We start from the raw sequence: 13965 nt of genomic DNA, 5'->3' as shown, positions 1-13965 counted from the left end.
GTGTGTGTTTGTGTGTTGGAGCATATGCGTTGGGGGGGAGGGGGGGGCTTCATAACAGGGTAGATTTAGAGGCTGGCAGGCTCAAACGTGTTTGGAATTTTTAAGTGAACAGTTACAGAAAACCTTAAACAGGAACGATAGAAATCCGAAATGTTATACGTTAGGCCAACCTATGTCTATGTAAACATAAATTGCACTGTATAACCTAATATGTCACTGAACAGTTGCATGCTGGGTGCCGGTTCAAGCTTCCACTTGAAGCTGGCTTCCACGAGGGAACCATGGTGTCTACGGAGCAGCAAGGGAAACTGCCCCTCCCAGCCTTTAGGATGTGTTGAAAGCTTACATCCCTATCTGAGGACTTAATTCTTCCGCCCCTGGTGTTGGGTTGGTTACAACCTCCTGCCCCTAAACAAGGTCAGTCCCCGCCCAGCCCAGTCAATGCTTTACTCTGTCCCAGCATCCTAATGGTGGAACCAGCTTCCGCTTGAAGGTGGGATCTGACCCATTTTCTAAAAATATCTGACTAGTTAGTTTCTGGGTTAACCCAAGATTAGAGTACATAAGGATAGTGGAAGAAGGATGGAAAATATGTATGTGGTAATAATAATAATAAACCTTTTATAAAGCTTTAATAACATGTGTTAACCACCTATCACTCAACTTCCACATTTATAAACCATTTACTAATTATTGGTAACGTTAATATCATGTTTTGGGTGATTAGTGCAATATGGACATGCCAGTAATAGGTATCCTTGGGTTACCTGAAAAGGGTTTGAGAGCACCAAAATGGGGTCTTTTAAAATACCTGTATACTGTTCTGGTTTCTATCTGTCTGGTTGTTTTTCTGAGTGCATATGTGTGTGCGTGCGTGCGTGTGTTTGTTTGTGTGTGTATGTGCGTGCGTGTATTTGTGTGTGCATGTGCGTGCGTGGGCCCTGGTTGGTCAGGGCCGTCCCCAGCCAGACAGGATTAAAGGAGTGGGTGTGCTGCCGGGAACTCTCCGAGCTGTGCCTACCTGTTCCCTGTGAGGTTGACCCTACCTGCCTGGCCCTGTGGAAACAACACAGCAGCTGCCGAATGGCACCCTATTGTCTATTTAGTACCACTTCTTTTAACCTGGGCCCTTATGGCTCTGGTAGAAAATAGTGTGCTTTAGAGTGCTCTGTTGTGAATAGTGTTTCATTTGGGACATATGCTGTGACTCAATTACCTGGCTATCATCATTAATCTCCTACATAATACTCATCTAGTGAATTAGCTGTCTGTAAATAGTAACTAATTGGTTCTACTCTCTCTTCACTGATCACCCAAGAGCAGGAAATATACTGTATGATTCTCTAATCTGACTCAATTATCGGGATAGATAAACCTTCTTGGTTAAAAAATGTCAGCAGCTGTGGCCCAAGGTGGTTCAGTGTTTGTGTTCATACTATGCACAGCATGGCTTCGAATCCAGAACTCTCCCAGTTAAACTCACTCACCACTTTCCCTGTCCTGTAACACAAAATGCATGAAAAGATATATTCGAGGGCACCAGCTAAACTATTATTTTAGCTCTGCCAATAAATGTCTTCATAGAAAAGTAAATGAAGTTGGAGCTTTGAAGTATATACAGCACATAGGCTGGTTAGTTACTTCACACAGGAAAATAAAGGCACCGGTTGAAGCCGTGTAAGTTTCTTGAGAGCGTACCATACATCATTTCTAAACCGGGGAATGTTTCAGCAAACCAGAACTGCAGTTAAATAGAGTTTAATGCCAAATGTGTGTATATCCTAAGGTGCCTTTCTGGTTACGTTTAGGGTAACAAATATGACCTATGATTGAGTTTCTAGTAACAGAGACATGGATGTGGCAGTCATTAATCCACATCCCTGTGGCCTCCATCATGAAGAAGACAAGGCAACACATAATACAGAGGCCTGAAACCCATAGTTTTACGGGCCACATCAGGCATGCAAGTCCCATTATGCTTCCTTGCAAAGTGCTGTCATTTGTTTTTCAATTCCAAGCAGAGTGGGTCAATTTAAAGGGATATTTTGGTTTTCACCATGTTAGTCTTCATTTTCCACTTACATTTTTGTGTCGAAGCATCATCCAAAATGATAAATCTCAGAAAGATCCATTTCTGATGGACTAAAATAAATGTATATATAAAAAATAAATATTCCGGTAAGCATCACTCGTTGTTAAGAAAAGTTAAGAAAACGGAATATATACTTCGGTAGTGTTGGTCCCCTCACTGACCCAATGGAGTAGTCAGGCTCTCTCTTGCTTGTCTACACAGGCTGTGTGGCTACACAAAGTCAAGATTAACAGATTGAACAGTGTGGCACCAGAAAGTGGTGTCGTCACTGTACCAGCCTTGCGAACCAGGCTGTGAGGAATTTTAGTTTAGTGCACAGATTTAGAAATGACTTCTGAGACACCAGGGCAAAGGAGGAAGTGAACACTGTTCAAGCGATACACATTTATTATCGTAACAGCGGATATGGCAAAGTGTATTTGCAATGACATGCCTTTATAGATGGTTGTGTAGTGTATTCTGGGGATGTTTTGAAGCATTTATTTTGGTTAGTGCGGCCTCTCCAGAATATGGATTGTGCACAAAAGTAGAGAGCCAAATAAATCTGAGAAATTGAACTTCAAAAACCAAAAACAACTTGTCTGGAAGATGCTTCAACACTAAAAGTGGAAATGAGCTCGAACATCCTAAAACTGCAATATCCCTTTAATGGTATTTACTTGCAACCTGCATTTAGAATCATTGCCCTTGCCAATACTAAAATATAAGACTAACTTAAAAAGCTCCACTGGAACAGCGAATTCAGTGACTGGTATAAAAGGTACCAGTAATAAAGTCAGAAATACTGGCATAATTAGCTAAAAATGCTTTCAATGTAAGATCAAACTACAAACAACTGTACTGATAGTGTAGTGTAGTTTTGAGTCAACTTTTTTTCCATTAGCACCATGACTGGGAGTGTTTTACACCACTGAGATGCAGTTCAACACTTGTAATTTAATGAATCATCACTATAAATCTTACACTTAAAACAAACTTGTTAACACTGGTCCGTGCGCTGTGTACTACGAACGGGACAAAATATGCAGGCTTTCATATAGTTCCCGAACCTTTAGGCAACACATCAACAACACATCTTTAAGGTTTAACTCAAACGTTTTCTCTATCTGGCATGGGTTCTCTAAAGGGACCTTAAAAGCTGCAGGAAAAAAACATTTGACAATCTTTATGTTTTTCTGTTGGCCTATATTGTGCTTTTGAATCTCTCGTCTTAACAATGCAAGTAATGTATGTTGGGAGTTTGGTGACAGTGTGTAGGTCCTAGAACAGTGAATAGATTCTAGAACAATGTGTACATTTTAGTGATTTTAGATTTTCTGGGTTTTCAGGAAGCAAACCAAGCCTTATCATCTCGCTTTAGGGCTTTAGACCTTCGGTGTGCTGTGGCTGTCCTATATAGTTGCTAAAAATAGCTAATTGATGCAGAAGTAGATTGAATTATTATAACAGTAGACTATAGCAGGATGGCTTCTGTTTTGTCTCCAGAGAGAATAAGCCTTCGTGATTTCTATAATTTGTGATAATAACATGAAAATAAGAGGTTATGTCTTCTCATCATCAGTGAAGGGCACAGCATTAACGGCTACCTCATTCTGTGTTTATTGCAGACAGTCCACGCCCATTGTGAAATGGGCAATGCACAAGTCTGAGAGTAAATTTGGAAAGGGAGGGGAAAGGGCTGGTGCCAGTTGAAGAAGAGTGTGGGTGTGTGTAAGTCCTTAGAGAAAGGCTTGTGGTTCCCATGCACATTTAGGACAAAGTCCCCTGTCCTTGCTCTGTCTATATTCCCACTCACTCCCTTCTGACAGATGTGAGAAACTCAAATAAATGTTTTTATGAACCCAGACAATTTGCGAATCCAATTAGTTTTATAGGCTACTGAAGAAAATGAACTAATTTGCATAGCTGACATCAAAGAAACATTAGGCTAATAGTATATCTGAAACGTGCATATACTTTCACTTTTTTACCGTTAAGTATAGGCCTGGTAGCCCATAAGGGCGTTTGGGTACTCGACAAACATATAGTCCCCGTTGACCGGCGCAGCCTGCCTTCGCCTCAGCCGATGTGATGTTTGGTATTCCATGCAGAAGCCTCCCACGCCCCTGTCCGCCCACGCCAGGATTTGCGTCACGCAGGCGCGTGGGAGTGAGCACTGTGGCAACCGCGGAATATCCCAATTTCAATAGCCGGGGAGGAGGGGGGGTTGGGTAGCAGGCAGGCAGGCAGGCAGGCAGGCAGCTCACACACATCTAGCCTAGATAGACGCTCAACAACACAATCGTGTTTCTATACACGAAGGTGAAGGAGGAAAGGTGAAACTTCGTGTGCGTGTTGTGCCTGGCTACAGCACACATACCCTAACAGGAAAAATAGCTCGCGTGTTCAGGATCACATAATTTTTGACAGATTATTCAGTTACAGTTTATGGCAGTTCCTATACTGTCACTATTGTAACTAACTACATTGTGACAACTACACAAAGGGAACTAAAGAGTACCAACGTTGACCAGGTATGTAGGCTATGCAATTATTCAAATACATTGTTTTACGTTGTTTGGCTGTAATAGTATTAATAATGTAACAAGTTGTAGCCCTTAATGTTGCAACATTGTTCTATCGCCGCACATGGGGGTATTCCGTGTGTGGATTTACTTGCAGGACCGGTTACGAGTGACATGGGTGCGGGATTACTTTTTCATTTTGCGTTTTTTGCATATGCATTTTAACTTTTAATGTATTTTGAAACTTCTATATTTGATCTACTTTTATGTTTTATGTTAACAGATATTCCACGAGCATTATACCTTTTTTGTGCCTCTTGATTTGCTCTACGAAAGGTTGAGTTGTATGACAGTTTGTATTTTGCCCAGATCGAGATTTTGATCGCAGAGTTAGCAGTAGTCTAGTGCTGTTTAGGGCGGACCTGTCATGATCTAATGACTAGTGGAATTGCCTGTGCAGGTACGCTATTGTTGAAGCGTTATATTGATGATTCATTATACCATTATACAGCATAGCGCGGAGAAACCACTGTCCTCGAAGCAGCACTGTGTTGTGGTCCTGACTGTTTCTCTGTAGTTAACAATCCACTGGCTAAAGCAAGTTGAGCCTGTATGAGAGGCCACCTACGCATGCTGCAGAGGAGGAGTGTGGCATGTGGTCCTTCCAGCAAACCAGAACTTATTATCAGCCTCTTCTTTCGGCAGGCAGCCCTAGTCTGGGCCGCTGCTGGGTCTCGCATTCAGGCTAACTTACAAATCAGCTCCCACGGTTAAATGAATCTCAATTTGCCTTACAAATTAAAATAAACAATTTACATTTAAATAAAACACAAGCAATACAAACTAAGAATTAAAATAAATGTAAAAATCCTGGAGTGCAAAATAAATAATATATGCATTAAAAAAGGATATGACTAAATAAAATGTATTTGGCTAGCAAAAAGACCTCATTGTTTAAAAAAGGAAACGCTTAGTTCCTCCATTTCTCAGAGGTAAAAAAAACATTATATAGACAAGCCTCTCCCCCTTTCCTCCAGTTACCATTCTGGTGGTCTAGCATTGACAGAGATACAACACCACAACCCCCCCCTTCATAGGACATGTCCTATACAAGGCCTGTACGGGAGCTGCAAATCTAAAGAAAACCACACTCTTTACCCCAGGTATGTCGGCGGCATTGCCCAGAACTCTGGGGGAGCTGCAACTCTACCGGATCCTCCAGAGGGCCAATCTGCTATACTACTACGAGGCTTTCATCCAGCAGGGCGGCGACGACGTGCAGCAGCTCTGTGAGGCTGGCGAGGAGGAGTTCCTGGAGATCATGGCTCTGGTGGGCATGGCCAGCAAACCGCTGCATGTTCGGAGGCTCCAGAAATCCCTGCGAGACTGGGTCACCAACCCGACGTTGTTCAACCAGCCGCTGACCTCCCTACCAGTCTGCAGCATACCGGTCTACAAGTTGCCCGAGGGGTCGCCCACGCCGGGCGGCACAGAGCGCGGGGGTAGTAACAGCAACCGAGGCGAGTCACACGTCAAAGTGCCCAAAGTCCTGGCCGCCACGTGTCTCGACCCAGGAAAGCTGGAGGTGGCCCGGGACAGAATATCGGGCGGGTCGCCGCTGCAGAGCGGCAGCGAGGGCCGGTTCTGGTCTGGCCACAGCAACGACAGTGAGCAGAGCCTCTCCCCGTCCGATCTGGGTTCCCCGTCGTCCCCCCGAGACAGCCTGGAAGCCCTCGACGCCGCCGCCGTGCAGTCCGTCCTGGAGTGCGTGGACCGGATGACCCCGGCGTTGCCTAAGAGTGACCCTGCGGAGGTCAAAGAGCAACTGAAGACCAATAAGAAGCTGGCGAAGATGATCAGCCATATCTTTGAGATGAGCGACGACGACCCGAGGAGAGAGGATGAGATCCGGAAGTATAGCGCCATCTATGGACGTTTCGACTCCAAGAGGAGGGATGGAAAACATCTGACCCTTCACGAGGTAGGAATTTGGGATGGGCTCCTACTAAAACGCTAGGTTGGTCCACTCAGTGTCTGTTCAATACAAGTGACAAACCAGTTCGCCAAATAAGTGGTGAAAACTAAAAAGGCAAATCAGCCGAAGAAAATGTGTATGCTTATTTCAGCCTTTTAAAACTGTATTGGCAGTGGTGGCAGGTACGCAGACATGGATGGGTCTCTAATTATCGTTGAAAAACCATATCTTCTACATCATGTTCTGTGCTCTGTCTGTCAGTTGACAGTGAACGAAGCAGCAGCCCAGCTGTGTATGAGGGACATGGCTCTACTGACCCGTAGAGATGAGCTGTTCGGTTTCGCCAGGCAAATCTCCAGAGAAGTAACCTACAAATACACGTACAGGACTAGCAAGTAAGAGCCCCTTATCCACAATTTTCTACAACTAGTAGTGCCGAGAAAAACTGGGAAGTTTGGTTGAAGTATTTACTTGCTAAGTACATACATTATCTTCAGTCTGAGTACATTCATACATACATTATCTTCAGTCTACGCTCTCCGTGTCATTCAGTGTGTAGCTTTCTGTGTACAAACTGAAAATAGTCCACCGTCCTCACTCTACTCCAGATCACGCTGCGGAAATGCAGATGAGCCGTCTCCTAAGAGGATCAAAACCGAGGAGAACTTCTTTGACATCCAGGAGGCTCTGCAAGCCATACATATGAGACAGGAGATACTGAGGGAACAGCTAGCCTGTGCCAAGTCCAAGGGAGAGGAGACAGTTGGGAGAAACCTCCAGGTAACCTGTTTGGAACATGAATACATTACAATAAAGAAAATAACAGTAACGAGTAGTGAAGTGTAAAGACATGGGTTACATTATTTGGTGAGGTATATATGGTACAGTGTCAACATGTCTGTCTGCATTTTCCTGTTTCTATTTATACTATTTACATACAGTATCTTCATCCTGTTCAATCTGCATTATTGGAAGTCCCTTCTGGGAAAATGTTGAATGAAGTCCGTTCAATTACAGGTGCAGTTGGAGCGTTTGTTATCCAGGCAGATGGAGATCCTCCATGATGCAGCTGTACAAGAGAGGTTACAGGCTCTGGACTGGAGAATACCTGCAGGGGCTTTGAAGTACCTCAGTGAGGCGCCCAGCACCAACGGCACGCCGGCAGACAAAAGCTCAGAGCGCCGAGGTAACACGACTGTCTGTCTACTGCCTCTCTCTCTGTCTGCTCCCACTGAATATTATCCACATGCTCCAGATTCACAGCACTGTGACTCACCACTTCAAGCGCTCAAATCTTATAAGTCGGTGAATTAGTTTGCATATTTTTCTCTTCACACTTTTCAAAGTGAGGAGGAGTCATTAGCGTGTTCTGCCGTTAGCCGGCCCTTAGGGACTTATTCCATTCTCAGAACATTTTCACTCGTTCCTTCCCTCTATCCCCCCAGCCTGTACGCCTGACAGCTCATTATATCCACTTTACCCATAATTCCTCTCTCTCTGCACCTGTAATTACTTCTCCCACTCCTGTTTACCTCCTCCATCATGTTGCTGCCCAGAGGGCGTCTCTGTGTCTGTCTGTCTCTCCCACTCTTTTTCCTCTCTGTCTCTCTGTGTCTCTCTCTCTCACCCTTTCCCATTCATAAGCTAATAAAAGCACCTCATTCAATAGGATGAAGGCCCTAAAAGTTATTTTGGCATAGAGTGGCGTATAAACTTGGACCATCACACAGGATGTTTATGTAGTTATTGTAGCATCAGAAACAGCTTCATCTTCACTGAAACTGTAACAGCAATGTGAATGGAAAGGGTTTGTTCATTTTCTTTTTTTCACGTCTGCTTACGCTCTGCTGTGTGTTTTCAGATGAGAGACCAATGAACTTACGGGTGGTCAGTAAGAGCGTGGCAGAGGGGGAACTTCCCCTGGGAAAACAGCTAGCCAATGAGCTCAAGCGTCACCATAACAACCATATCACAGATGAGGCCAAAACACCAGCCACGGGTACAGAATCACTCAGCTGGATTAATGTTCACTGTGCCATGCTGCATAACAATGCACATCTAATCATATTAATATGCAAACATTAAATATCGTTAATGGCGTATTACACTCCCACACTCCAGCCATGTTACATTAAAACTATGAATTAAAAGGTGGAGGACATGGGGGAAAGGAACATGATAGGTTTTATTCTAATTGTTTTCTTTGTGTTGCATTTTGACTTAGAAAATGGATCCTCGCATCAAGTGGCCAACCCTACGAACGGGAAGACCATTAAATCAGAACCTGAGGATTCCACATAGCGTCCTGATCTTCGGTCCTCTTCCCCGCCCCGGTTATATTCACCATTTACACTTTGTATAGTATGCAGTTTTCTCAGTCAATGAATACTAAAGCAAGCACAGCCACAGCACAGCCTTAACAACCAATGTTGCCTCAAAAAAACAAAAAACATTTATTTTCTTTAATTTTGTCTACTGTTTTTGCCAAAGCATCTGGAGCATGGATTCAGTGAAGGGGAAAACTGAACAAGGAAGTCCTTTCACAGGGTACCTACCATGCTGTGTAGGTTTTATGTATTTATTGATTGTACATGATTTTATTTAAGAATGATGGGTGTGAAAAATAGCCTTCTGTAACCATCCCGATTGCACAAGCTTGAATTTTGTTTCACCACATGATCTCTCGTGATGTGAAAAGAAATGAGCTGAGCTGAGCGATCAGGATGGCGGGTAAGGCTAGACCAGGGCTATTCAAATGGGATGCTGGGACACTTCTGATTTTTGTTTCTACCTGGTAGTTAATTGCACCCAGCTGTTATTCCAGGTCTGATTCAGTCACTTATTAAAAGGAGGGGACAAAAAGCAGAAGGACCAGTGTTAAATATCCCTGGGCTATAGTCAAGACCATAAGTTGTTGTTTTTTTTTTTATTTAATAATTTGTACCTCAAACTATTTTGGGCATGTGTTCTGTCAGTGGCCAACAGATGTACTGTAATAATGGAAAGAAAACTTACTGTGTTTAGATCAGAGGTGAAAAAGACAGCTGTCTGTGGCAGGAGAACATTAAGCTTCCTGCTATGGTACTGAGCTGACAGTACGTATTGTCAAGGGAACTGAAGCTGCACAATGTTCAGTGTTCTAGAACTCCAGCTAGAGTTCTTTGTAATGTGATAGGTCAGCTGAGACATGTGATGACCTAGACATCTATCAAATCTCGTTTCATTGGTAAATCTGTCGAACACCTGATCTCTCGTACTGTTAGAATGTACAGTTGAACCCCCAACATGAGTTACCCATTTTGACTGAATATGGCTGATAGCCTGATATATTTTTGCACTTCAGAGACTTGAGTTTTTAATACATTTCACACTGTTGGACTGATAGGGCCATTTTGGTTATACATTTAGTATTCCAATAAAAATAACTTAATCACAAAAGCAGGGTTTTATCAGGTTAGTGTTAGTGTCAACAAAGTGTTGGTGTGTTTGTAGAGCAAATACCGAGTAACTGTTCTTAGAGAAATCACATAAAAGTATCTGGGATGTTAAGAGGTCAGTGTTACCTATCTGTCTTGGATTTTACCAGTGTTTCACCAGTTGCCATTAATGTACAATCCAAGATGTTAATGTGTTAGAATTAGTTGTCAGATGGTTGTCCACTGTTGTGTTTTCAGTGTGTAAATATGTCCTGCTCTCTAGCGTCTATCTAGTCTTTAGATCTTGCTGTGGGGTCTGCTGTAGCTGTTGCTCCGCTCACTGCTCTCACAAGTGTTTTGTAATAATAGTCTCTCTAGTCTAGCTCAATATGACTGCTATAAATGCAATACTTTTGTAAGTACTACGTAAGTACACACTTTGTCGACCCACCGTTTGTTCCGTCCTGTGCCAGTTGACTGTTTCTCTGCCCGTTTCTGTACTGGGTTTGTTCAATTAGTGTCATATGATGTTCTGAGACCAACGCATGCCCAGCGATGTGATAGATAGTGACAGTGTTGATAGTTAGTGGATTCTTGTTCTCATCCCTGTCATTGTACGTGATACAGTTAGACTAGGCTTGCCTACACAGTGGATATGCACCAGTTTTTTAACACTAATATATTTTATTTGTTATACAGCACATGAACATTAAACTTTATTTTTTGAACTGTTATGGTGATTGTTTTTGTTATTAATGGAATGTAGAGCCTGATATTCATGTATTTAGAACAATATATAAATGAATATATATATATACAGTATCTCACAAAAGTGAGTACACCCCTCACATTTTTGCAAATATTTGATTATATCTTTTCATGTGACAACACTGAATAAATGACACTTTGCTACAATGTAAAGTAGGGAGTGTACAGCTTGTAGAACAGTGTAGATTTGCTGTCCCCTCAAAATAACTCAACACACAGCCATTAATGTCTAAACCGCTGGCAACAAAAGTGTGCACACCCCTGAATGAAAATGTCCAAATTGGGCCCAATTAGCCATTTTCCCTCCCCAGTGTCATGTGACTTGTTAGTGTTACAAGGTCTCAGGTGTGAATGGGGAGCAGGTGTGTTAAATTTGGTGTTATCGCTCTCACACTCTCTCATACTGGTCACTGGAAGTTCAACATGGCAGCTCATGGCAAAGAACTCTCTGAGGATCTGAAAAAAATTATTGTTGCGCTACATAAAGATAGCCTAGGCAATAAGAAGATTGCCAAGACCCTGAAACTGAGCTGCAGCACAGTGGCCAAGACCATACAGCGGTTTAACAGGACAGGTTTCACTCAGAACAGGCCTCGCCATGGTCAACCAAAGACGTTGTGCACGTGCTCAGGATCATATCCAGAGGTTGTCTTTGGGAAATAGTCATATGAGTGCTGCCAGCATTGCTGCAGAATTTGAAGGGAGGGGAGTCAGCCTGTCAGTGCTCAGACCATATGCCGCACACTGCATCAAATTGGTCTGCATGGCTGTTGTCCCAGAAGGAAGCCTCTTCTAAAGATGATGCACAAGAAAGCCCACAAACAGTTTGCTGAAGACAAGCAGACTAAGGACATGGATTACTGGAACCATGTCCTGTGGTCTGATGAGACCAAGATGAACTTATTTAGTTTAGTAGGTGTCAAGCGTGTGTGGCAGCAACCAGGTGAGGAGTACAAAGACAAGTGTGTCTTGCCTACAGTCAAGCATGGTGGTGGGAGTGTCATGGTCTGGGGCTGCATGAGTGCTGCCGGCACTGGGGAGCTACAGTTTATTGAGGGAACCATGAATGCCAACATACCCAAGTGGGTTAAGGCAGTGCTGGAAAATAATGGTGGCCACACAAAATATTGACACTTTGGGCCCAATTTGGACATTTTCACTTAGGGGAGTTCTCACTTTTGTTGCCAGCGGTTTAGACATTAATGGCTGTGTGTTGAGTTATTTTGAGGGGACAACAAATGTACACTGTTATACAAGCTGTACACTCATTACTTTCCACTGTAGCAAAATGTAATTTCTTCAGTGTTTTCCCATGAAAAGATGTAATCAAATATTTGCACAAATGTGAGGGGTGTACTCACTTTTAAAAAATATGTGTGTATATATATATATATATATATATATGTGTGTGTGTGTGTGTTTTTCGAGTTAGACATCATACAGATTCTGTCAGAGAACCTACCGGTATATATTAGGCATAATGAGTTCTGACTGACAGACAGACTGAATGTGGTCCAGTCGACACTTTCTCTGATTAAACAAGAAAAGATGAACCACTGTCTGGGTAGAGAAATTTGCATCAGCGTCATGTTAACACATTGTGAAACTGGCTGGTGACTCACTCGGCTCACTCGGTTCACTCTGACGCAGGTCCATTTCATAGCTCACATTTCTCCCTCTCATTCCCCCTTCTTTCTCTCATACTCCCTGTCTTTATCTCTCTCTTTCTCACACACACACGCACACACACACACACAAACAGATTTTCTCCTGAGATCAGGTCAAGTCATCAGTGAACACCCACAGCTCCCTCCTATTCTCACAGTCCCAGCCCTGCGCCAATGCAAGTCACTGATGTGTTGCCATGGCAATAGTGGTTGTGGGCGGCGGCACTACTGGGTTGTGGGAGGGTGCTCGGCCTGGCCACTAAAGCTGTGTGGGATTGATCTGGTGAAAGCGCCATCACCCTCGTTTAACAAATCATGAAACTAAGAGCTTTTGAACGAAGGTGGGTGTCAAGTCACTTATCCCCATATCTCATGCAGTGTAACTAATAATGGATTGTTTCTTTGTTGGTTTTTATTTCACCCATTTTGATCAGCGCATCAAGTACCGGAAGTTGTTTAGTTTGACTGTGGCCTCCAATATTTCTTCACCATACTCTGATATCCTCTGCATTCAATTGTCAGTGTTGACCTGTGCTTATCCTACTCAGCATCACCATTATAATTTTTCCCCTACCTGTATTTTAGTTTATTTCTATGTTTCTGTGTGAGAGTATGGAGTTTGTGTGTAGGCCATTATGAAGAAGTCGGCATTTATACTATTTTCCAATTTGGCTGCAATATAAATGTTGCCCAGAAGATGTCAGGGTAGAACCAAAGATTTTTGCCTGATCGAGAGGAAAATTTAAGTTTTATGGAAAATGATTTAATGGGAGGAGTTTTCACTGTGAAAGAGCTGGAGAGTTTTTGAAATAATAATCACCCAGAGATAATATTTTTTAAATCATACATTTTTGGTCAGATGAGGCTCATGTCAGTGAAAAGCATACCAGATCCAGTATGAGAAAGCCTGCCTTTTTTCCTCCCATATATAAGCAAACCGAGGTAGTCAGTGTACAGTGTACAGATGTACTGTGAAAGAGAGGCAGTGGGATTGTACAGATGTACTGTGAAAAACAGGGAGCCAGTAGAATTGAACAGATTTACTGTGAAAGAGTGGCAGTGGGATCTTACAGCTGCACTGTGAAAGAGCTTGAGAGTTTTTGAAATAATAATCACCCAGAGATAATATTTTTTAAATCATACATTTTTGGTCAGATGAGGTTCATGTCAGTGAAAAGCATACCAGATCCAGTGGATTGGCCAGTTGTCTTATAGGCCTACAGTGTTAATTCTGGTGAATGCACAAACACCACTATAGTTTAATGACGCATGGACAGCCGGACACACAGAGATGTGATTACAGACGGTATTCAGCAAATAAGTGAAGGCATTTCTGCTAAAGAGGCATGTTTTTGTTATTGTGCAACTGGATGCACAAGTTACTTGAGTGTTGAGTAATTGGTCGGTACTGTCTATAGTTTCTCCCATCACTGCATATGTTGATAAAATAACAAAAAATACATATTTTGGGGGGAAATCCTATTCTGCAATTCTATTGAGAGAAAAGAAACGGTGTGAATACGCCACCACTGCCTAAAAATAA

General features: G+C 42.8%; 1 protein-coding gene across 2 annotated transcripts; it reads left to right on the top strand.

The window, feature by feature from the left end:
- Positions 1-102: 102 nt before the first annotated feature.
- On the top strand, positions 103-10721 carry nab1a (NGFI-A binding protein 1a (EGR1 binding protein 1)). 2 transcript variants are annotated; one of them, XM_010891040.5, is made up of 7 exons: positions 103-417; positions 5760-6577; positions 6833-6966; positions 7180-7351; positions 7589-7757; positions 8433-8570; positions 8796-10721. In XM_010891040.5, the coding sequence occupies exons 2-7, from the start codon at positions 5762-5764 to the stop codon at positions 8870-8872; spliced, it is 1506 nt and encodes a 501-aa protein (XP_010889342.1). In that variant the 5' UTR covers positions 103-417; positions 5760-5761; the 3' UTR covers positions 8873-10721. The 2 variants fall into 2 exon arrangements, with proteins under 2 accessions (XP_010889342.1, XP_010889341.1); XM_010891039.5 differs by lacking the exon at positions 103-417 and adding an exon at positions 4130-4605.
- Positions 10722-13965: the final 3244 nt, after the last annotated feature.

The sequence above is a fragment of the Esox lucius genome, chromosome 22 (assembly GCF_011004845.1).
Source record: "Esox lucius isolate fEsoLuc1 chromosome 22, fEsoLuc1.pri, whole genome shotgun sequence".
In the NCBI taxonomy this organism is placed as follows: Eukaryota; Metazoa; Chordata; class Actinopteri; order Esociformes; family Esocidae; genus Esox; species Esox lucius.
The sequence above is the reverse complement of the archived record's forward strand: the minus strand, read 5'-3'. Positions and strand labels throughout refer to the sequence as shown.

Excerpts from the sequence above, each read along its gene's own strand:
- nab1a (XM_010891040.5), top strand. The coding sequence starts at position 5,762 with ATGTCGGCGGCATTGCCCAGAACTCTGGGGGAGCTGCAACTCTACCGG. Across the intron at positions 6,578-6,832 it reads AACATCTGACCCTTCACGAG|TTGACAGTGAACGAAGCAGC; the intron begins GTAGGAATTTGG and ends TCTGTCTGTCAG. Across the intron at positions 7,352-7,588 it reads CAGTTGGGAGAAACCTCCAG|GTGCAGTTGGAGCGTTTGTT; the intron begins GTAACCTGTTTG and ends GTTCAATTACAG.